General features: G+C 43.5%; 2 protein-coding genes and 1 pseudogene across 2 annotated transcripts; all 3 read left to right on the top strand.

The window, feature by feature from the left end:
* The first annotated feature begins 8,006 nt into the window (after positions 1 to 8,006).
* On the top strand, positions 8,007 to 10,671 carry LOC122887754 (olfactory receptor 146). The gene is made up of 2 exons (XM_044221241.1): positions 8,007 to 8,099; positions 8,356 to 10,671. Exon 2 carries the CDS (start codon positions 8,360 to 8,362, stop codon positions 9,296 to 9,298), a length of 939 nt encoding a protein of 312 aa, XP_044077176.1. The 5' UTR covers positions 8,007 to 8,099; positions 8,356 to 8,359; the 3' UTR covers positions 9,299 to 10,671.
* A 4,807-nt stretch (positions 10,672 to 15,478) lies between these two features.
* LOC122887753 lies at positions 15,479 to 17,809 on the top strand (annotated as a pseudogene).
* LOC122887752 (olfactory receptor 51E1-like) lies at positions 16,504 to 20,235 on the top strand. The gene has a single exon (XM_044221240.1). It carries the CDS (start codon positions 18,228 to 18,230, stop codon positions 19,176 to 19,178), a length of 951 nt encoding a protein of 316 aa, XP_044077175.1. The 5' UTR covers positions 16,504 to 18,227; the 3' UTR covers positions 19,179 to 20,235.
* The last annotated feature ends 5,076 nt before the right edge of the window (positions 20,236 to 25,311 follow it).

The following is a 25,311-nucleotide window of genomic DNA, read 5'->3' as shown; positions in this document are numbered from 1 at the left end:
GAGTGTGAGATTAAAGGCCAGTCTACAAGCTGGAGTTTCTCCGTAGAGAGAGAGCAGCTCCCTGTCCGTCGCCCCCTGAACGCCTCACTGCAATTTTAATTCTATTAACCTGCTGGTCACTGAGACACCTGGGAGCCCCAAGGCCTTCAGGACACTCATTACAGCCCACTAACCACACAGGTATACAAGAACCGTAATACACACATATGCCCTTTAATCAATTTCACAACATGACAGATTGCCAGTTACAGGCCACATTCTGAAAAAGTCATTACAACAGCTCAGTTAAACCAACAATTCCCTGGCTCAGCTTTTAGAAGAATGTGTCATTGTTTAAACTCAACAAATAACATAAAATATGCAGCATAATCACAGGCTGGCTCATGCAACTTCTGCCCCAGAGGGAATTAATCATTCAAACAACTTTAACACTTCAAAGGTCAAAGGTCAAGCTTCTCTTTTTTGACACATATGCCTTGATCTCAATCAAGTCAAGTTTTTATAACATTTGTTTGTGAACCGAGGCTGAGTATTCAACCCTATCGCCAGACAAGAACATTGATATCGGACAACTCTGCAAATCCCCATGTTACGTTCAATGACAACATTTATTAAAATCATTGACACGCTACATGCTGCACCCATCCACCACCCCAACCTCCAGACCTTCACTACATAAAGGACACCCTAATTCCAGCATTGGAACTAAACTTGTGGTGGAAATGTCCAATATGAACGTATTTCCTAGGAATGGATGGATTTTTACCTCTTCAGTTTGGACTGGGGTCACTTCCTGTGAACAAACTGGCACCATTTTTTTTCCAGATCTACAGCTGCTCAGTAAGCAGTGATGGGAGGCTGTTTTCATTAGCCACAGTTTTTTAAGCAGATAAGGCAACTGTAACTTTAAATGATACCTGGATGCAAAGCTGGATTAACCTATTAGGGAGTCCCAGGGAAAAATGTTACTGCCGGTCCCTTACTGACCCCCAAACCACTACCTGTACTCTGTACCTTGTTTTTGCACGTTGTCACCTCCAAGTTCCCATTAAGTATAGTAAGCAAAGCAAATTATATATAGCTCTTTGATTTCTATGTGTCAGTTAGTTTGTGGTGACACAACTTTAATTAGGAATATGTGCTTAAAACTAGCTAACACTAACTTCTATTTTGACACAGGTTGCCTCTAAAAGTTGGGGCCACCGGATTAGCTAATAATGCAGGACATATCCAGTTGATATTGTACTTTAGTGGTGATTTGCAATGCAGGTGGATGCCCCCCTTGTGTCCTGGATTGTGGACTACCTGACTGGCAGACCACAGCACGTGCGCCTGCAGCATTGTGTGTCGGACAGCGTGGTCAGCAACACTGGGGCCCCTCAGGGGACTGTCCTCTCTCCCTTCCTCTTCACCATCTACACCACGGACTTCAGCTACCACACAGAGTCCTGCCACCTTCAGAAGTTTTCTGATGACTCCGGTGGTGGGATGTATCAGCGGTGGTGATGAGACGGAGTACAGGGCTGTGGTGGGTAACTTTGTTTCATGGTGTGAACAGAACCATCTGCAGCTCAATGCGACAAAGTCTAAGGAGCTGATTGTGGATCTACGGAGGGCCAAGGCACCAGTGACCCCAATTTCCATCCAGGGGGTCAGTGTGGATATCGTAGAGGACTACAAGTACCTGGGAGTACACTTGGAAAACAAACTGGACTGGACCAAGAACACTCAAGCTGTTTACAGGAAGGGCCAGAGCCGCCTCTATTTTCTGAGGAGGCTGAGGTCCTTCAACATCTGCCGGACAATGCTGAAGATGTTTTATGAGTCTGTGGTGGGCAGTGCTATCTTGTATGCTGTTGCATGCTGGGGCAGCAGGTTGAGGGTAGCGGACGCTAACAGGCTCAACAAACTGATCCGTAAGGCCAGTGACATTGTGGGGGTGGAGCTGGACTCTCTGGCGGTGGTGTCAGAGAGGAGGATGCTTGCCAAACTACACGCCATCTTGGACAGTGTCTCCCACCCACTCCATGACGTGCTGGTCAAGCAAAGGAGCACCTTCAGCGGAAGACTCATCCCCCCACAATGCACCACAGAGCGCCACAGGAAGTCATTCCTGCCTGTGGCCATCAAACTGTTTAACTCCTCCCTCTAAGTGTCAGTCTGTATGACCCTAGGTCACTAAACTGGACATTGATCATTAACATCTCTGCCATAATTGAATAATTGTGCAATATTCTGTGTACTACTCCCGTGCAATATTAGTTTTCCCATGTTAGTTTTTCTTATTTATTGTTATTGATATTATATACCTCTATTACTCTCGACAGTACATGCACCTCTGCTTATTACTTATTACTTATTTTGTTACATTGTATTATTATACTGTACTATCATCATCAACCGGTAAACCCACTTGGTACTTGACACTTATCTTATACTTATACCGACCTGATACTTAATTTATTTTCTGACCTGTTTTTATAGTGTTTAATAGTGTATCATATTGTTTGCTAGTACTTTCTCCTGTGTGCACTGACGTAAAGGCGAGCTGCTGTAACAAAGAGTTTTCCTACGGGGATCAATAAAGTATTTCTGATTCTGATTCTGATTCTGATTTAACAATTTTTATACAAAATTTTCAATTAATCAAATTAACAAGTGTGGTAGTTTTGGTGTTGACACTTCCTGGTTTATTTTGTAGTATTCTTCTTCCCTTGTGTGTCTTGTGTTTTTACTTCCTGTCTGTGTTTTCCCTCTAGTTTTGATTGTTGGCCCTCCCTTGATTGTCTGCACCTGTGTCTCGTTGTCTCACCTCCCCTAAGGTATTTAGTCTTGGTCTTTTCTTTGTTCTGGGTTGGATCATTGTTGTACATATGGTGTTGTTCCTGCCGAGCCTTGTCACTAAGTTGTGTTGGTTTCTTTGTTCTCCCGTGAACCTTGTTTGGATTTTGGATTCTTGGATTTTGGATTTTTGGATTTTGGCTTTTGTCTGCTCATTACCTGTCTGCTCACCTCTGCCTGTTCTTGCCTGCATTCCACCCAACAATAAACACGGTAGTCATCCGGCTACTTTTCCCTGAGACTGCTTCCTCGTCATCTGCTTTTGGGTCCACATACCTCCATATAGCACCTCGCCTCACGACAGAATGATCCGACCAAACATGGACCCAGCAGGTAAAGACCCGGAGGTAGCACCCTACCACTTAGCACTGGCTAACAGAGAGATTCTGGTAGGCCAGCATGAACACTTACTCCAGTTTCTGACAGACAGCCATCAGGCCATGGTTTCCCAAATCATTCAGCGAACCCAGCAGGTCTCCCGACTCACCACCCAGCTCTCGACAGCCGGCACTGCCTCGCCTCCAGATTCCAGTCACTCTCCACCACTCCCTGTCTCTGCTGGATGGCAGGAGCCATCGCTACCGGTATCTACTGGATGGCGGCAGCCATTCCTCCCTGTCTCTGCTGGATGGCAGCAGCCATCACTCCCTGTCTCTGCTGGATGGCAGCAGCCATCACTCCCTGTGGCCGCCGCTGGATCACAGCCGCACCCTGTCCTCGCCTCCGCCACTGGATCGCAGCAGCCTTCGCTTCCTGTCGCCGCTGGATCGCAGCCGCACCCTGTCCTCGCCTCTGCCGCTGGATCGCAGCCGCACCCTGTCGTCACTGCCGCTGGATATCAGCCGCACCCTGGACTCTCCGCCGGACCTCAGCAGCCCCCTGGACCCTCTGCTGGATCGCAGTCGACTTCTTTCCTGGCTGGATCGCAGCAGTTCCCTGAACTATCTGCTGGATCGCAGCTGACTCGTTTCCCGGCTGGATCGCAGCAGTTCCCTGAACTCTCTGCTGGATCGCAGCCGACTCATTTCCCGGCTGGATCGCAGCAGCTCCTTACTCCCAGCCCTGAGGTTCCGAAGACGGCTCCCTGTCCCGAGGCCCAGCCGCCGGCTCCCTGTGCCTCCAGTGACCCTCTGCGTCCGTCGCCGGCCTCCAGTGACTCTCTGCGTCCGTTGCCGGCCTCCAGTGACTCTCTGCGTCCGTCGCCGGCCTCCAGAGACTCTCCGCCTTCGTCGCCGGCCTCCAGAGACTCTCCGCCTTCGTCGCCGGCCTCCAGAAGGGCTCTGTGTCGCCGCCGGTCTTCTGTCTGGTCTTCGGATGGTGTCAGTCTCCATCACGGACCTCAGGAGATCAGCTCCGAGGTCCCCAGCTCCGCACCTGTCCAGCCCCCGGGCCGTCCGCCCGAGGTCCCCAGCTCCGCACCTGTCCAACTCCCCTAAGGTATTTAGTCTTGGTCTTTTCTTTGTTCTGGGTTGGATCATTGTTGTACATATGGTGTTGTTCCTGCCGAGCCTTGTCACTAAGTTGTGTTGGTTTCTTTGTTCTCCCGTGAACCTTGTTTGGATTTTGGATTTTTGGATTCTTGGATTCTTGGATTCTTGGATTTTGGATTTTTGGATTTTGGCTTTTGTCTGCTCATTACCTGTCTGCTCACCTCTGCCTGTTCTTGCCTGCATTCCACCCAACAATAAACACGGTAGTCATTCGGCTACTTTTCCCTGAGACTGCTTCCTCGTCATCTGCTTTTGGGTCCACATACCTCCATATAGCACCTCGCCTCACGACAACAAGACCAAATGACTTGCATTCGACCTCGGACTTTTGGGGCCCCTGGGGGTCTGGGGCCCTGGGGCAGTTGCTCTCTTTGCCCTTTTTGCCCATCTGGCAATGCAGCCTTGCCTGGATTCTCTATGGTACAACCGCCAAACACAGTATTAAATATGGTATATAAACACATACTATACAGACAGTTGGAGAACAAGCATGTAAAAAGAGATTCCATCCATCCATTTTCTGTACCCACTTATTCCTAATCACAAGTCACATATTGTACAAAATGTTTCCTGCACACCTGGTGAAAGGTGGGGAGTGAAAATGCAGAAAGATTCATAATTATTACATGTACCAAATGGAAAGTGGGTAGGAGAAATCAGTCTACAAATATCATAGCATACAAATTATAATTTAAACTATTGTGTCTTTCCGTGATATTAAAAATCATTAAACTGTTTGCACAATGGTGTAAGAAAAGTCACGATGTAAAAGTTGTTTGATGTTTCGAGTGTTGAATGCCTAAAACCCTCTGGGGTGAAACTTTTCTCTACAAAGAAGCGGGAGCTCATTGATTCAGTTGATGGGGTGGGAGGTCGGGATTAGCTGAGGATTCCCTGCAGAGTTATTTTGGCTTATGGTACAAATGAACAAACTGTTGCTGTAACAACAGCAAACAAACACTGGTGATGAAACAGTGAGGTCATATTTACATTACATTACTCAGCATGGGAGGCCTCATGGCTCAGACCACACTAAAGCAGCTACCATTTGACAACATCTGACTATCTGTTTTTGATCTTTGATCCAAACCAAGTCAATTTTCTGTTTCCGTTATGTAAGATGGCTCATAAGCACGAAACTATAATTTCATATCCGGTGACCAAAATCTTTCATTATTGGAGTTTTTTTGACTGGATTGTCTTCATCGCCCCTGAGGGGCAATTTGGTTTACAAACAGTAGTCAACATAACCAATACACAACCGATAAAAAAACATAAATACATATAATAAACATACAATAGATGTCATCATAATAAAGTTGCAGTGAGCTATGAAAGCAGTAAGAGTCCACCAGTCCTTTGTTAAAGTGTGTATGCAATAGCAACTAGCCTACAGCTTGTTTGAGAACCCAACAGCTGTTTGATTTGGCCCTCCCAGGGAAAGTGTACCCTGATCCCTGATTGCAGGAGTTGAAACTCTGCATGAAGTGGGTGTTGAGGGTCCACCAGGATGGCCTTTTCCCTCTGAGTGGCTCTAACTTGATAAACATGGCCAAGTTCATTCAAGTTTAACAATCTTTCCCAGCCTATTTTTGTTAATCATGCTGAGGTTGCCAACCCAACAAATCATTGCAAAAGTTAAAATTGACTCGATAAAAGATGAATGAAACATTTTCAAGAGCGATCTGTCAAAGTTAAAACCCCTCAACCTTCTCAAGAAGAATAGTCTCTGATTGGCCTTTTTGCTGATGGAGTACCTGTTGGCATCGAAAGTCATTTTGTCATCCAGGATGGTGCCCAAGTACCTATACTGGCTTATTGTCTCCACAGCTATGCCACTGATAAAAGTGGGTGCCATGACAGGAGGGTTTCCATGAAAGTCGATAAGCATCTCTTTAGTCTTAGAGACATTGAGTTGCAAGTATGAGTTATCACACCATTTCATGAAATTGTCCAAGACTGGACCATGGCCCACCTCATGTTCCTGCAGGAGGCTGCCAATCACCAAATCATCGGCAAACTTGATTATGAACCTTGTATTGACTCAAACATTCATTGGTGTAGAGCACAAATAACAAGGGCAACAAAACACACCCCTGGGGTGATCCTGTAGAACCCATCAGGGCCTCAGACAAAGAGCCATTAACACCGGTTCTCTGTGACTTCATGTCAGGACAGGAAGTCGACCAGTCAACATATAGTGCCAAAGTCAATGCCAGATATTTTGGAAAGCCTGCGAGCTGTAATATGGGGCTGCATGCAGTTGAAAGCTGACAAGAAATCAGACTTGAAGAGACTTGAACACAGTCCAGGCAAGACAAGCTCAGGACAGACTCAGGGAGGGAGATGTGCAGGCAGAGAAGAAAGACATGATAAGACATGCTCAAGACAGACAGGTCCAAAAGAGACAGACCATGACCTCAACAAAAGGAACAGGCACAGAAACAGATACAGACTCGAACAGAGAAACCGGAACTGTCAGTGACAGAGAACAGGCCTCAGCAGATAAACAGGAAATGGCGCAAATGCAGAATCAAGAAGATGTATAACAGTCAGTAAACAGATGCACAGAAACAAGTGCAGTACAAGTCGTTCAGTCTCCCCCTGCGTAGTAGAGACTGGCTTCCTTCTTTGCAGCCATCTTAGTTGGGCTGAGTGCAACTGGGTTTCGGCACACAGTGCATTCTGGCACTGGGGATTGGCTCTGGACGATTTATGGCTGTCAGATGGACTGAAAATCGACTACATTTACATAGAGCTTTAATCCGAAGTGCTTTACAATTTGCCTCTCATTCCCCCATTCAAACACTCACACACCAATTGCAGCAAGCTACCATGCAAGGCACTCGCCTAGCTATTGGGAGCAATTGGAGTTCAGTGTCTTGCTCAATGACACTTGTGACATGTGGACTGCGGGAGCCGGGGATCGAACTGCCAACCCAGCAATTAGTGGATGACAACAGCCCCCTATTTGACGTAGTTTTGGGGGTGCACACTTGGGTTGATTTTGGGCTGTAAATCATCTCGACTTAGGAACTCTCAGGCCAGACTCTGGCTAGTGATGGCATCCTGAATTAGACCTCTTTCATCACAAGCATTGTATGACTCTGACAACCAAACTTCTAGAAGCAGTCTGGATTTGACTATAAGGCAGGAAGTAAAGTCATCCCTCGCAAGGATGATCGGACGGCAGCAGGATGTCTGTGGGCTCCTTGACGTGCATGAATACCCTATCAATAGTGAAACCTGTCAGAAGGAAGAGCCCATTGGACATAGAATTATTACAATTCTGATAGTAAAAATGCAGTTTGAAACTGGGAGAACTCAAGTTAGACTTTGAAACAAGTAGCTTTTCTTCCTGCATCCTCTTAGTAAGCAATTCTGTCTCCTAAAAGTTACATTCATGTGCAATTAATCATGATTATATTTTGGACAAAGTGAATGGCCATAAATAATGTTGTTCTTCAACCTCTCAGCAATGCCCAGCTGATTATGAGTATTAGTAACAGATTAGTATCAGAGCCATTCATACAGAATATTCACATATTTGAATTACTCAACTACAATCACTGCCAACCTTCATCAGTTAGTTAAGCAGTGTTGCCTAACCTCGTCTATCCTCGTCTGTGGCTACCAGCTTGATAACTTGAGGTTACGTCACCCACGACGAAACCTCTTTATAAAAATTGAGACAGAGCTTGTGGTCTTCTGGCAGAAGGTTGGCTGGTGGGTATTAGTGACTGCAGGCACGGCAAGAGAAATAAAAAGGTAATATTCAAATGCTTCAATTATTTAATCATTGAAATATTTCATTTATGTTAAATTGTAGCCTGGCAACAACCGGTCTTCGGTTTTTAATGATTTTTGAAATCGTTTTCATGAACTACCTTCTGGAGTTAAAGCACCTCATTTACGTTTGCAGAAACGATCATCATAGAATGTGTAATTGGTCACTGATATCTTGTATCTAGATTGGAAAGACCTTATGCATGTGACAAATTAGCTTTTGTTTCTTTTGTTTCAGATTGATGGAAAACTACACATTCAACAGCTTTACTCTCCAGCTGGAGGGGTTAAAAGTCACAGAAGTTTCCATGTACCCTGTCTTTTTCTTTTTCTTTTTCTCCTACGTAATTATTATATTTGTCAACGTAGGCATTGTAGTCCTGATTTTCATTGACAAAAGCCTTCACCAGCCCATGTATCTCCTTTTCTGCAACCTGCCAGTCAATGACATCCTTGGAAACTCTATCATGGTGCCCCGTTTGCTTTCAGATATCTTGCTGCCTCCCTCTGAGCGCCTCATCAGTTATTATGAGTGTGTGGTCCAAGCTTTCACCTCACACATGTTTGGCACAACTTCTCACACAGTGCTCATGATTATGGCCTTCGACAGATATGTGGCCCTCTGCAATCCCCTACGCTATGCTGCCATAATGACCAACAAGATGGTGATCAAGCTGACAGTTTCTGCCTGGGGAGTGGCCTTTGTTTTAGTTGGGATTCTTCTTGGCCTGACCATACGGCTGAACCGATGCAGGACTCTCATTACAAATCCTTACTGTGACAATGCCTCACTGTTTAAGCTCTCCTGTGAGAGTGTGTTCATCAATAACATCTATGGCCTCACTTTTACTGTAGTCCTGTTCACAGCTTCTATAGGCACCATGGTTCTGACCTACACTAAAATCACAGTAATTTGTCTGACCAGTAAGAACAAGTCTTTGAACAGTAAAGCCTTGAGAACATGCAGCACTCATCTCTTTGTATATCTAATGATGTTCTTATGTGGAATGCTTATCATCATCCTGCATCGCTTCCCTCAGACCTCAGACTACAGAAAACTCTCTGCCATTCTGTTTCATATCATCCCTGGCAGCCTCAACCCCATTATTTATGGGGTTCAGTCTAAAGAGATACGAAAATTCCTGTCAAAATTGTTTCAGTCCAGAAAGGTTTTGCCATAATTTTAATGTAAATACAAATGAGTTTAACCCCCACCTATCTTTTAGAAGAAAAGTACTTGTCTTTGCATTTTTCCCCCAACATTTTTTAGTTTTCTTTATCCTCATTTTTAATGACGGACCAATTACTTAAACTATGAAATGGACATGGATGGGTCAAATACATACTAATATATTAATAGATTCCTGGCCTTTGAATGTCAGAAGATTCTCACTTTGGGACATGATAGGGAGTTATATACTACTAGAAAAAAGAGATGATCCGAAAATAATCATATCAAGGGAAACAAGTGTTCCTGATTCTCTCAAAGGGTGCATCAGTAATGAATTTCATAACAAATTTTTCAGTAGAGTGACTTGTTTATCTCAATGACGCTTAATTACAACCATCAGCACAGAAAATGAACATTGAACAGATCTAACATTCCTCACCTGTCTGCTCGCTGCCACCAGTTTCCTAATGTTTGAGGATTGCAAGAAATCAATGAGTGCAAATGAGTCTCAAACAAAAAATTAGGTTGACTCATAAAAATATATTTACTGATCAGCACTAAATGATCCAAAACATGTGTCAAAAACAAACACAAGCAAAACCCCCAAAATATTTAATGGTTTAGATATTTATATACATAATATCTGTTGCCCGCTCTTTATGCCACTATGTTGAATTAAGAAATACGCATGATGATGCTCGGTACTGAGTATCAATGGATGCCAAGCAACAGTTGATAGCCACTGAGGCTCCAAAAAAAGTGTCTGTTGATTCACTCCTGGTCTGGGGTCGGAGGGCGGTTTGTGTTGCAGAAGGTAATGACGGCTGCTACCTCATTGTGTATTTCAGTTATTAGAAGCTGTGTTTATCTAAATGTATCTTAGATAAATAGCAGTTACATTATGTTGTGAGAAGAATGTATCCTTCATTTGCTGTAGCAGCTCATCAAAGAGTTCTCACTTAGTGGAGGATACCTTGTGTTCAGAAAGAAATCATCTAGTCTTGTACTGAGAACAAAACTTTACACTTGCTTATCTTCAAGCTGTTTTAAAGAGTCGGTTCACCCACATTATAGATATAGTTTTAGTTGTATTTGCCTTGGCTCTGTTTCTGCCTTCACTCTAATACATCGGAGGTGAATGGAATTTGAAAACCTGACATTTAAAAAATTAAACAGCAATGTATCTGTCCTAGAAGAGGGGTTCCTCCTCTGTTGCTCTTCCTGAGGCTTCTTTTCTCCTAAAAAGTTTTTTTTGGGGGAGTTTTTCTTTATCCGAATCGAGGGTCTAAGGATAGAGGAAGTTGTATGCGATAGAGACTGTAAAACCACTTGAGGCAAATTTCTGATATTGGGCTATAAAAATAAAACTGACTTGACCCTTGACTTGTCCCTGTTACTCTGGATTGACACACACTGCCAACAGTCTTCTTTTTTAGAAGTTACTTCCAGGGGAAACGGTTCATAGCCTAACTGGGACATTGTTCCTGCATGAACACTGTTTCTGGGACATTTTGAAATCTCTAAATGCCATTTTTGTAATTTAGGTGAACCAACCCTTTAACCAACCCTTCATACCTGTAAAACAAATTAAGAATAACAACAGTTCAGAGTAACAATGTGTGTCAAATAACAACGTGTAATTGTCTATTTTATATTCACTGTGGTAACTTCATTCAGTCATTTATAGAGTCATAGTGAAATCATGTTGCTTTTCTGTAACTGTAACTCTGTATAACTATAACTGTGGGCAGTGCAGTTGTTATCCACACAAAAGTCTTTGTTGCTATGTGACAGATGAGATATGGAAAACCAGACTTTCGGTGAAGATATCTTAATCCTGGAGGGGTTAAAGGTCACCCCCCAGTCCTTCTTTCCCGCCTTTATCCTCCTTCTCCTCATCTACATCTTCATCATGGTGTCCAACATCGGCCTGGTAGTCCTGATCACCATGGAGAGGAGCCTCCACCAGCCCATATATCTGCTCCTCTACAACAAGAGCATTAATGATGTTTTTGGTGCCACGATAATTAGACCTCATGTACTCAGAGATCTTTGTACCTATGGTACAAACACCAAATACAGTATTAAATATGGTATAAAAACACATACTATACAGACAGTTGGAGAACAAGCATGTAAAAAGAGATTCCATCCATCCATTTTCTGTACCCACTTATTCCTAATCAGTCACATATTGTACAAAATGTTTTCCTGTACACCTGGTGAAAGGCGGGGAGTGAGAATGAAGAAAGATTCATAAATATTACATGTACCAAATGGAAAGTGGGTAGGAGAAATCAATCTACAAATATCATATCATACAAATATAATTTAAACTACTGTGTCTTTCCGTGACATTAAAAAACATTAAACTGTTGTTTGTGCAAAGGTGTAAGAAAAGTCACGATGTAAAAGTTGTTTGCTCTTTCGAGTGTTGAATGCCTAAAACCCTCTGGGGTGAAACTTTTCTCTATAAAGAAGCAGGAGCTTGTTGATTCAGTTGATGGGGTGGGAGGTCGGGGTTAGCTGAGGATTCCCTGCAGAGTTCTTTTGGCTTATGGTACAAAGGAACAAATTGTCGCTGTAACAACAGCAAACAAACACTGGTGATGAAACAGTGAGGTCATATTTACATTACATTACTCAGCATGGGAGGCCTCATGGCTCAGACCACACTAAAGCAGCTATCATTTGACAACATCTGACTATCTGTTTTTGATCTTTGATCCAAACCAAGTCAATTTTCTGTTTCCGTTATGTAAGATGGCTCATAAGCACGAAACTGTAATTTAATATCCTGTGACCAAAATGTTTCATTATTGGAGTTTTTTTGACTGGATTGTCTTCATCGCCCCTGAGGGGCAATTTGGTTTACAAACAGTAGTCAACATAACCAATACACAACCAATAAAAAAACAAAAGTTCATATAATAAACATACAATAGATGTCATCATAATAAAGTTGCAGTGAGCTAGGAAAGCACTAAGAGTCCAGCAGTAATTTGTTAAAGTGTGTATGCAATAGCAACTAGCCTACAGCTTGTTTGAGAACCCAACAGCTGTTTGATTTGGCCCTCCCAGGGAAAGTGTACCCTGATCCCTGATGGCAGGAGTTGAAACTCTGCATGAAGAGGGTGTTGAGGGTCCACCAGGATAGCCTTTTCCCTCTGAGTGGCTCTAACTTGATAAACATGGCCAAGTTCATTCAAGTTTAACAATCTTTCCCAGCCTATTTTTGTTAATCATGCTGAGGTTGCCAACCCAACAAATCATTGCAAAAGTTAAAATTGACTCGATAAAAGATGAATGAAACATTTTCAAGAGCGATCTGTCAAAGTTAAAACCCCTCAACCTTCTCAAGAAGAATAGTCTCTGATTGGCCTTTTTGCTGATGGAGTACCTGTTGGCATCGAAAGTCATTTTGTCATCCAGGATGGTGCCCAAGTACCTATACTGGCTTATTGTCTCCACAGCTATGCCACTGATAAAAGTGGGTGCCATGACAGGAGGGTTTCCATGAAAGTCGATAAGCATCTCTTTAGTCTTAGAGACATTGAGTTGCAAGTATGAGTTATCACACCATTTCATGAAATTGTCCAAGACTGGACCATAGCCCACCTCATGTTCCTGCAGGAGGCTGCCAATCACCGAATCATCGGCAAACTTGATTATGAACCTTGTATTGACTCAAACATTCATTGGTGTAGAGCACAAATAACAAGGGCAACAAAACACACCCCTGGGGTGATCCTGTAGAACCCATCAGGGCCTCAGACAAAGAGTCATTAACACCAGTTCTCTGTGACTTCATGTCAGGACAGGAAGTCGACCAGTCAACATATAGTACCAAAGTCAATGCCAGATATTTCGGAAAGCCTGCGAGCTGTAATATGGGGCTGCATGCAGTTGAAAGCTGACAAGGAATCAGACTTGAAGAGACTTGAACACAGTCCAGGCAAGACAAGCTCAGGACAGACTCAGGGAGGGAGATGTGCAGGCAGAGAAGAAAGACATGATAAGACATGCTCAAGGCACACAGGTCCAAAAGAGACAGACCATGACCTCAACAAAAGGAACAGGCACAGAAACAGATACAGACTCGAACAGAGAAACAGGAACTGTCAGTGACCGAGAACAGGCCCCAGCAGACAAACAGGAAAAGGCTCAAGTGCAGAATCAAGAAGATGTATAACAGATGCACAGAAACCAAGCACAAGAATTGCATATGTAGCAAGCCCCAACAGCCGAAGACCAGAGGAAGTGGGTTGTTGAGAAACCAGATTAAATAAAACCTCAAACTGTATGGGTTGAATATCGCAGTGACTAAGTAGTTAGGTTGACTGAGCTGAAATGCTGGGACTTTTCCTTCTCTGATGGTCAGGTGTCTTACAGGAAGAAGGAAGAGGGCTTGATAGTGCAGTAAGGTGCGTAGGCCACAGCAGAAAACAAGTCATTCACTCTCCCCCTGCGTAGTAGAGACTGGCTTCCTTCTTTGCAGCCATCTTAGTTGGGCTGAGTGCAACAGGGTTTCGGCACACAGTGCATTCTGGCACTGGGGATTGGCTCTGGACTATTTATGGCTGTCAGATGGACTGAAAATCGACTACATTTACATAGAGCTTTAATCCGAAGTGCTTTACAATTTGCCTCTCATTCCCCCATTCAAACACTCACACACTGAATGCAGCGAGCTACCATGCAAGGCACTCGCCTAGTTATTGGGAGCAATTGGAGTTCAGTGTCTTGCTCAATGACACTTGTGACATGTGGACTGCGGGAGCCGGGGATCGAACTGCCAACCCAGCAATTAGTGGATGACAACAGCCCCCTATTTGACGTAGTTTTGGGGGTGCACACTTGGGTCGATTTTGGGCTGTAAATCAGCTCGACTTAGGAACTCTCAGGCCAGACTCTGTCTAGTGATGGCATCCTGAATTAGACCTCTTTCATCACAAGCGTTGCATGACTCTGACAACCAAACATCTGGAAGCAGTCTGGATTTGACTATAAGGCCGGAAGTAAAGTCATCCCTTGCAAGGATGTTCGGATGGCAGCAGGATGTCTGTGGGCTCCTTGGCGTGCTTGAATACCCTGTTTCAGCAGATCCAAGCCGGTTGTAGGGGTGTACCTGATCCTGGGCTAGCTGGTGCACTTCAGGAACTTGAAATCAGTCATGCTTGCGTCTCTTAGAGGAGTCTTAGAGGACCATGGTAAGGCTACAAATCTTGGAGGTTAAGGTTGTCATGGCGACATTCGAAGGTTGCTGTTACTGTGTCTGGCATTGTTGGAAGAAGGTGAAGATGGTGAAATGCTCTCTCAAGAGCAACAGAAGGGAAGAGTTTGTACTATAGGGCTCACTCTCTTCTGATTGATGAGTAGGTCTGTCAAGCTACTCAAGGGGTAGCCTTTGGGGATTTAGTCAATAGTGAAAGCTGTTAGAAGGAAGAGCCCATTGGACATAGAATTTTTACACTTCTGATAGTAAAAATGCAGTTTGACACTGGGAGATCTTAAGGTAGACTTTGAAACAAGTAGCTTTTCTTCCTGCATCCTCTTAGTAAGCAATTCTGTCTTCTAAAAGTTACATTCATGTGCAATTAATCATGATTATATTTTGGACAAAGTGAATGCCAATAAATAATGTTTTTCTTCAACCTCTCAGCAATGCCCAGCTGATTATGAGTATTAGGAACAGATTAGTATCAGAGCCATTCATACAGAATATTGACACATTTGATTTACTCAACTACAATCACTGCCAACCTTCATCAGTTAGTTAAGCAGTGTTGCCTAACCTCGTCTGTCCTCGTCTGTGGCTACAAGCTTGACAACTTGAGGTTACATCACCCACGACGAAACCTCTTTATAAAAATTGAGACAGAGCTTGTGGTCTTCTGGCAGAAGGTTGGCTGGTGGGTATTAGTGACTGCAGGCACGGCAAGAGAAATAAAAAGGTAATATTTAAATGCTTCAATTATTTAATCATTGAAATATTTCATTTATGTTAAATTGTAGCCTGGCAACAACCGGTCTTCGGTTTTTAATGATTTTTGAAATCGTTTTCATGAACTACCTTCTGGAGTTAAAGCACCTCATTTACGTTTGCAGAAACGATCATCATAGAATGTGTAATTGGTCACTGATATCTTGTATCTAGATTGGAAAGACCTTATGCATGTGACAAATCAGCTTTTGTTTCTTTTGTTTCAGATTGATGGAAAACTACACATTCAACAGCTTTACTCTCCAGCTGGAGGGTTAAAAGTCACAGAAGTTTCCATGTACCCTGTCTTTTTTTTTCTTTTTCTCCTACGTAATTATTATATTTGTCAACGTAGGCATTGTAGTCCTGGTTTTCATTGACAAAAGCCTTCACCAGCCCATGTATCTCCTTTTCTGCAACCTGCCAGTCAATGACATCCTTGGAAACTCTATCATGGTGCCCCGTTTGCTTTCAGATATCTTGCTGCCTCCCTCTGAGCGCCTCATCAGTTATTATGAGTGTGTGGTCCAAGCTTTCACCACACACATGTTTGCCACAACTTCCCACACAGTGCTCATGATTATGGCTTTTGACAGATATGTGGCCATCTGCAATCCCCTACGCTATGCTGCCATAATGACCAACAAGATGGTGATCAAGCTGACAGTTTCTGCCTGGGGAGTGGCCTTGGTTTTGGTTGGGATTCTTCTTGGCCTGACCATACGGCTGAACCGATGCAGGACTCTGATTACAAATCCTTACTGTGACAATGCCTCACTGTTTAAGCTCTCCTGTGAGAGTGTGTTCATCAATAACGTCTATGGCCTCACTTTCACTGTAGTCCTGTTCACAGCTTCTATAGGCACCATGGTTCTGACCTACACTAAAATCACAGTAGTTTGTCTGACCAGTAAGAACAAGTCTTTGAACAGTAAAGCTTTGAGAACATGCAGCACTCATCTCTTTGTATATGTAATGATGTTCTTATGTGGAATGCTTATCATCATCCTGCATCGCTTCCCTCACACCTCAGACTACAGAAAACTCTCTGCCATTCTGTTTCATATCATCCCTGGCAGCCTCAACCCCATTATTTATGGCGTTCAGTCTAAAGAGATACGAAAATTCCTGTCAAAATTGTTTCAGTCCAGAAAGATTTTGCCATAATTTTAATGTAAATACAAATGAGTTTAACCCCCACCTATCTTTTAGAAGAAATGTACTTGTCTTTGCATTTTTCCCCAACATTTTTTAGTTTTCTTTATCCTCATTTTTAATGACAGACCAATTACTTAAACTATAAAATGGACACGGATGGGTCAAATACATACTAATATATTAATAGAATCCTGGCCTTTGAATGTCAAAAGATTCTCACTTTGGGACATGATAGGGAGTTTTATACTACTAGAAAACAGAGATGATCCGAAAATAATCATATCAACAAGTGTTCCTGATTCTCTCAAAGGGTGCATCAGTAATGAATTTCATAACATATTTTGCAGTTGAGTGACTTGTTTATCTCAATGATGCTTAATTACAACCATCAGCACAGAAAATGAACATTGAACAGATCTAACATTCCTCTCCTGTCCGCTCGCTGCCACCGCTCCTAATGTTTGAGGATTGCAGGAAATCAATGAGTGCAAATGAGTCTCAAACAAAAAATTAGGTTGACTCAAAAAAATATATTTACTGATCAGCACTAAATGATCCAAAACATGTGTCAAAAACAAACAAGCAAAACCCCCAAAATATTTAATGGTTTAGATATTTATATACATAATATCTGTTGCCCGCTCTTTATGCCACTATGTTGAATTAAGAGATACGCATGATGATGCTCGGTACTGAGTATCAATGGTTGCCAAGCCACAGTTGACCAGGTGACAGCCACTGAGGTTCCAAATAAAAGTGTCTGTTGATTCACTCCTGGTCTGGGGTCGGAGGGCGGTTTGTGTTGCAGAAGGTAATGACGGCTGCTGCCTCATTGTGTATTTCAGTTATTAGAAGCTGTGTTTATCTAAATGTATCTTAGATAAATAGCAGTTACATTATGTTGTGAGAAGAATGTATCCTTCATTTGCTGTAGCAGCTCATCAAAGAGTTCTCACTTAGTGGAGGATACCTTGTGTTCAGAAAGAAATCATCTAGTCTTGTACTGAGAACAAAACTTTACACTTGCTTATCTTCAAGCTGTTTTAAAGAGTCGGTTCACCCACATTATAGATATAGTTTTAGTTGTATTTGCCTTGGCTCTGTTTCTGCCTTCACTCTAATACATCGGAGGTGAATGGAATTTGAAAACCTGACATTTAAAAAATTAAACAGCAATGTATCTGTCCTAGAAGAGGGGTTCCTCCTCTGTTGCTCTTCCTGAGGCTTCTTTTCTCCTAAAAAGTTTTTTTTGGGGGAGTTTTTCTTTATCCGAATCGAGGGTCTAAGGATAGAGGAAGTTGTATGCGATAGAGACTGTAAAACCACTTGAGGCAAATTTCTGATATTGGGCTATAAAAATAAAACTGACTTGACCCTTGACTTGTCCCTGTTACTCTGGATTGACACACACTCCCAACAGTCTTCTTTTTTAGAAGTTACTTCCAGGGGAAACGGTTCATAGCCTAACTGGGACATTGTTCCTGCGAACACTGTTTCTGGGACATTTTTGAAATCTCTAAATGCCATTTTTTGTAATTTAGGTGAACCAACCCTTTAACCAACCCTTCATACCTGTAAAACAAATTAAGAATAACAACAGTTCAGAGTAACAATGTGTGTCAAATAACAACGTGTCATTGTCTATTTTATATTCACTGTGGTAACTTCATTCAGTCATTTATAGAGTCATAGTGAAATCATGTTGCTTTTCTGTAACTGTAACTCTGTATAACTATAACTGTGGGCAGTGCAGTTGTTATCCACACAAAAGTCTTTGTTGCTATGTGACAGATGAGATATGGAAAACCAGACTTTCGGTGAAGATATCTTAATCCTGGAGGGGTTAAAGGTCACCCCCCAGTCCTTCATTCCCGCCTTTATCCTCCTTCTCCTCATCTACATCTTCATCATGGTGTCCAACATCGGCCTGGTAGTCCTGATCACCATGGAGAGGAGCCTCCACCAGCCCATGTATCTGCTCCTCTGCAACATGAGCATTAATGATGTTTTTGGGGCCACGATAATTATACCTCATGTACTCAGAGATCTTTTAATATCAAACTTAGAGCGGCACATTCATTATATCGATTGTGCCATTCAGGCCTTCTGTGTTCATCTCCATGCAAGCGCCTCTCACACTGTACTCATGATCATGGCCTTCGACCGCTACGTGGCCATCTGCAACCCCCTGCGTTACGCCACCATCATGACCAGCAGGATGGTGGTGAAGCTGTCGGTGTCGGCCTGGATGGTGGTTTTATTGATGGTGTCGATCCTCGTGGGCCTCAGCGTCTGCTTGTCACGCTGCAGGGCAGTTATTTTCAACCCGTTCTGCGATAACGCCTCCTTGTTCAAGCTGTCCTGTGAAAGTGTCCTCATCAATAACATCTATGGCCTCAGCTTCACAGTGGTCCTGCTGGGCTCCTCCATCGGCAGCGTCACTCTCACCTACCTGAAAATTGCTGCAGTGTGTGTGCTCAGTAAAAACAAGGTGCTGAACAGCCGGGCGTTGCAAACCTGTGCCACCCACCTGGCTGTGTACATCATCCTGCTGGTGTCCGGCTTCATTATTGTGATCCTGCACCGTTTCCCTCAGCTGTCAGACCACAGGAAAGTGGCGGCTGTCCTGGGACATGTTGCCTTGCCTGCCCTGAATGCTGTTATCTATGGGTTGCAAATTAAAGAGGTCAGGCAGAGGATTATTGCTTTGTTCCATAAAAATAAAGTAGGTAAAATGGATGTAAAATGATACACTATGTGATCAGAGGGCTGACGGGCTGAAGATGTTAACAGTTTTGTACTGGATGCTTATACGATAAATAATAATATTTGAGTGGAAGGTGAACTCATTTCTGCATGGATCATGTTGAAATGATTTCATGGTACTGTTTCAAAATGCAGCAGGGTAAAGGAATAACCATAACATTATAGTAAGCTACCTGTTAATCACTTTCTGGTAAAAAAGTTTAACATACCACATTGTTACAAAATGTAGCCTACTTTCTTATTGATCAATGGTGGTTCACATAAAATATTGATTCCAATCCAGTATGATATTCTTGATATTTTTGTTTATTAAATCTTATGAACTAGCTTTTTAAGGTTCCTTTAATGATTTTTAATTGTTTCAAATGCCTTTTTAGGAATTGTGACTGTTTACTTTGGCAAGAAGTATTAAAGGATTTATGGACATGTTTTCATCACTAATGAAGTTGTGTTGTTCAAAGTAAAGGGGGATGCCAGTGATTTAGTACTGCACTTCTACAAAGTTGGAGGACTCACAAGAGACAGAGAATTTAAATCAAAACTGAAGCGGGCGGCAGAGGCCGAGATTTGTCTGTAGTATCAGTCAAGGTCCAAAGTTTTTCTGTCAAAAAAGAGATAACCCTAATGACATTTTACAACTGTGTTCACAGGCTGAGTAGTTCTCCTTGTGAAGTATACTCAACTTCATGTGTAAAATTGGTGGAGTGCCTCTTTAAGGACTATGGGAAATGTGCTCTGGTGAAAATACATCACAATATGAACATTAAGACCAAGCGATGTCAATAAATGGCATTCTTTAATACTTTCTTTGCTCACTATTCTATTTCAATGACATAAAAAACGAGTCGTAGTTAGTGCGACGCTCGAGTACTGAAATGTATAGGTTCATAATAATCTGCTCAGCACTGTTACAAAGAATTAAAGTGACATTCACACAATCAAAGTTTTCAAAGTACACCACATTTTTGTGGCTGTAAATTTCAGACTGAAATGTAAAATGTGTGAAACAGATTGTTAAATAAATAACATGCAGGCAGTAAACTGGCTTCATTCATGTTTTGAGTTGGTTAACAAATTACACATGAAAGATTATTTATACCACACACACTATGTTTAACAGTGAAGTTCAGCTCAATATTGCAAATATGTTATAAATAAATACATTAGTTGAAAACATTGTATAAACAATAAGTACTATTTTGTGGTTGGGTATTTTTGGGCCAATGGTGAAGCCATTCGTGAAAAAAAAAAGTAGGTGTCACTACAAAAAATGTGTAAAAATGTCAGATTCATCACACACTGACTTGTAGGACACAGATAGTTAGATAGTTAATTACATATTGATTTGCACATTAGTAGTAAGATTTAATCTGTCAAACGGACACATTTTTTCATTTTGAAATAAATACACATTAAATAAAATTCTGGAAACCTGAAAAAAATGACAAAAACCATGACAAAACCTGTGAATTTTGATGCTCTGTAGTGCTTTGTAAATAATAGTAATGATACTATAACTCTCATCTTAGCCATCTGTCATTAAACAAAGTGAAATCACATGGATTTTTCAATATGTGTTGGTTTTTAGCTTGTATGAGGTGTAAATGTTTGTGGAAAAAAAAACAGTGAATAAATGAAGTACATGAAGCATGAAGAGCTGAAAACATAAGATCTGTGTGGAGTGATGAGGAGGCTGTAACCTTCCTCACCAAGGGTGTAGAAACACAAAATGCAGTTTTTAAATGAAGGTTATTATTATTAAGGGAAAACAAAATCCAAACCTACATGGCCCTGTGTGAAATAGTGATTGACCCCCTATTAAAACATAACTGTGGTTTATCACACCTGAGTTCAATTTCTCTAGCCACACCCAGGCCTGATTACTGCCACACCTGTTCTCAATCAAGAAATCACTTAAATAGGACCTGCCTGACAAAGTGAAGTAGACCAAAAGATCTTCCAAAGCTAGACATCATGCCGAGATCCAAAGAAATTGAGGAACAAATGAGAAAGAAAGTAATTGAGATCTATCAAAGATCTCTGGAAAAGGTTATAAAGCCGTTTCCAAAGCTTTGGGACTCCAGCGAACCACAGTGAGAGCCATTATCCACAAATGGCGAAAACATGGAACAGTGGTGAACCTTCCCAGGAGTGGCCGGCTGACCAAAATTACCCCAAGAGCGCAGCGACGACTCATCCAAGAGGTCACAAAAGACCCCACAACAACATCCAAAGAACTGCAGGTCTCACTTGCCTCAGTTAAGGTCAGTGTTCATGACTCCACCATAAGAAAGAGACTGGGCAAAAATGGCCTGCATGGCAGAGCTCCAAGACCAAAACCACTGCTGAGCAAAAAGAACATTATGGCTCATATCATTTTCCCAGAAAACATCTTGATAATCCCCAAGACTTTTGGGAAAATACTCTGTGGACTGACGAAACAAAAGTTGAACTTTTTGGAAGGTGTGTGTCCCATTACATGTAATGTAATGTAAATGTAACACCGCATTTCAGAAAAAGAACATCATACCAACAGTAAAATATGGTGGTGGTAGTGTGATGGTCTGGGGCTGTTTTGCTGCTTCAGGACCTGGAAGACTTGCTGTGATAAATGGAACCATGAATTCTGCTGTCTACCAAAAACTCCTGAAGGAGAACGTCCGGCCATCTGTTCGTGACCTCAAGCTGAAGCGAACTTGGGTTCTGCAGCAGGACAATGATCCAAAACACACCAGCAAGTTCACCTCTGAATGGCTGAAGAAGAACAAAATGGAGACTTTGGAGCGGCCTAGTCAAAGTCCTGACCTGAATCCTATTGAGATGCTGTGGCATGACCTTAAAAAGGTAGTTCATGCTCGGAAACCCTCCAATGTGGCTGAATTACAACAATTCTGCAAAGATGAGTGGGCCAAAATTCCTCCACAGTGCTGTACAAGACTCATTGCAAGTTATCGCAAACGCTTGATTGCATTTGTTGCTGCTAAGGATGGAGCAACCAGTTATTAGGTTTAGGGGGCAATCACTATTTCACAAAGGGCCATGTAGGTTTGGATTTTCTTTTCCCTTAATAATAACAACCTTCAATTAAAAACTGCATTTTATTTTTACATGTGTTATCTTTGACTAATATTTAAATTTGTTTGATGATCTGAAACATTTAAGTGTAACAAACATGCAAAAAAATAAGAAATCAGGAAGGGGGCAAACACTTTTTCACACCACTGTATGCAGTTTCAGTGGGAAGGGGTGTAGTTTTCCTGAGTGAAGCCTTCGGCACCTTTTTCAGTGGCTCAGGGGAAGCAGCAATGGTTCAGGAGTGGAGACTGAAGCAGTGGTTACCAGCCTGACTTGAGTTGAGTGCCATGTGGATCTGGACAGGCAGACAGGTCCGTAGCGCAGAGCAGGCGGTGGAGTGTTGGCCTGGGCTGGCAGCAGATCTGCAGTGTGGAGTTGGGGGTGATGTGTGGATCTGGACAGACAGCGGTCCCGAGGCGAGGGACAGGTGGTGCAGTGTAGACCTGGACTGGCCGCGGTGTGGAGTTGGGTGGAGTGAGGTGTGGAGACTGACCATCAGCGGAACCAGTAGCATGGAGCAGGTCGGGTCCAAAAGGTCTGGCTCAGTGGTGTAGTTTATGGAGACAGGCAAGACGGTGTGGCTGGAGAGACAGGGAGACAGGCTGGCAGAAATCAAGAAGGAGGCAGAAGCTGCGATCACTGGCTCAGGATAATCCTGAGGCAAAGTAGAACAGGATCAAAAACGAGGTAACAAACAGTACTAGCAAATGGTATTTAACTTTCTTAAGTCAGGAACCTTGACGTAGTAGTCGTAGAAGTGTACGGAGACGATCTGGTGGTGTGGGAGAGCCTGGTATTTAAGCTGTGGAGACTGATGGTAGATTGAAGACAGGTGTGCCGGTGATCAGCAGCAGGCGGGAAACCATGGAGCCAGACCAGACGACATACACACACATGCACACACACACATCCAGAGACCAGTCGGGGACATACAAGACACACAAAGGAAGGAGAGTACAAAAGAGAACACAGGGATGGGAAGGATAGGGTGGCTGACTACCACAGTATCCACAGTATTGAGTTGAGAGACATGAAAGGTAGGATGGACTCTCATGAAGCGGGGTAATTTAAGTCTGACGGCAGAGGGGTTAATGATACGATCAATGACAAATGGGCCGATGTAGTGGGGAGACAGTTTTTTGGACTCGGTCCTTAAAGGGATATTTCTGGAAGATAACCAAACACTCTGACCTGGTTCGAATGTGGGTGCAGGCATCCGGTGTCGGTCTACGATCTGACGGTTCTTCTCGGTTGACCAGAGAAGTGCTACTTGGGTCTCTCTCCAGATTTTCTTGCAATGGCGGAGGTGGTGCTGCACGGACGAGACTGCAGGCTCACCCTCCTGGATGGAAACAGAGGTGGCTGGTATCCTAGTGAAGACTCAAATGGGGAGAGGCCAGAAGCAGCACAGGTAAGAAAATAGTGTGCATATTCAATCCAAGGGAGTTGGGAACTCCAAGAGGATAGATTGGAGGCAGCTACGCAGCGGAGAGCTGCCTCAAGGTCCTGGTTCGCCCTCTCCGTCTGACCATAAGACTTAGGGTGGCTCCCAGAGCTTGACAGAGGGATTTACAAACCTGAGAGATAAACTGGGGCCCCCTGTCTGAGACAATGTCCAACAGGATCCCATGGAGCCGGACTTGTTGGGTCTGGAGGTCCACTGTTTCCAGAGCTGAGGGGAGTTTGGGTAAGGCAACGAAGTGCACCGCCTTGGAGAACCGATCCACAATTGTAAGGATGGTGGTGTTTCCCTGTGATGGGGGCAGTCTGGTAACAAAATCTAGTGCGTCGTGGGACCACGGGCAACAGGGGACTGGGAGTGGTTGAAGCAGACCGGCCAGTTGCCAATGAGCGGATTTCCCTTGAGCACAGATGGCACAAGCGGCCACAAAGGCCCGGGTATATGCCTCCATGGTGCCCCACCAAAAGTGACGGCGGAGTAGAGATATTATTATGGTATTACTCGAACGCTTTCGAGTAATACCAGGGTGACAGACGAAGCGGGAGTTATGTACCTACTGAAGCACCTGGGAGCAAGTAGCGTCCGGAACAAACATGTGGTTAGGAGGTCCGTCGCCTGGGTCTGGCTAGTCTCTCTGGGCCTCCCTTACCACGACCTCTATTTCCCACGTTAAGGCGGCCACCACGCATGTCGGAGGCAGTATAGTGTCTGATCTGGGTTCGTTGTCCGGGGATCTTGGCGGGATAGCGCGTCGGCCTTAATGTTCTTTGACCCGGGTCGGTAGGTGAGTATAAAATTAAAACACTGCCCATCGTGCCTGCCAAGAGTTGAGTCTTTTGGCTGACCGGATGTACTGTAGATTTTTGTGGTACGTCCAGTCTATGAATGGTTGCTCCGCTCCTTCCAGCCAGTGTCACCACTCCTCTAATGCCATCTTTAGTGCCAACAGCTCCCTGTTGTCCACATCATAATTCCGTTCGGCGGGGGTGAGTCATTGGGAGAAGGCACAAGGATGGAGTCTCTGGTCGGTGTTGGAATACTGGGAGAGTACGGCCCCGACTCCCACGTCTGAAGCATCCACCTCTACCGTGAACTGACGCGCTGGATCGGGTTGGATAAGGATAGGAGCTGAGCAGGGACTTGAGTTTAGCTAAGGCAGCATCTGCTTCAGTGTTCCAGGAGAAGGAAACCTTGGAGGAGGTGAGCTTGTTGAGCGGAGCCGCCACATGACTATAATCTTGAATGAATCTCTGGTAAAAGTTGGCGAATCCATGGAAGTCTTGTAGCTGTTTGCGAGAGGCGTGGGCCACTCCGACACCGCTTTAACCTTGGCTGGATCTATCCTCATTTGTCCACTCTCCAGAATGTAACCCAGGAAGCTCACCGATTTAGTGTGGAATTAGCACTTTTCGGCCTTGACGAAGAGTCTGTTTTCCAGCAGTCGCTGTAGGACCTGACGGATGTGTATGACGTGACTGGCTAGGTCTCGGGAGAAGATGAGGATGTCGTCAAGGTAGACAAAAACAAAACGGTTCAAGAAATTGCAAAGGACATCATTGACCAGTGCTTGGAAAACTGC

This window comes from Siniperca chuatsi, linkage group LG14 (assembly GCF_020085105.1).
Source record: "Siniperca chuatsi isolate FFG_IHB_CAS linkage group LG14, ASM2008510v1, whole genome shotgun sequence".
Lineage (NCBI taxonomy): Eukaryota > Metazoa > Chordata > Actinopteri > Centrarchiformes > Sinipercidae > Siniperca > Siniperca chuatsi.
The sequence above is the reverse complement of the archived record's forward strand: the minus strand, read 5'-3'. Positions and strand labels throughout refer to the sequence as shown.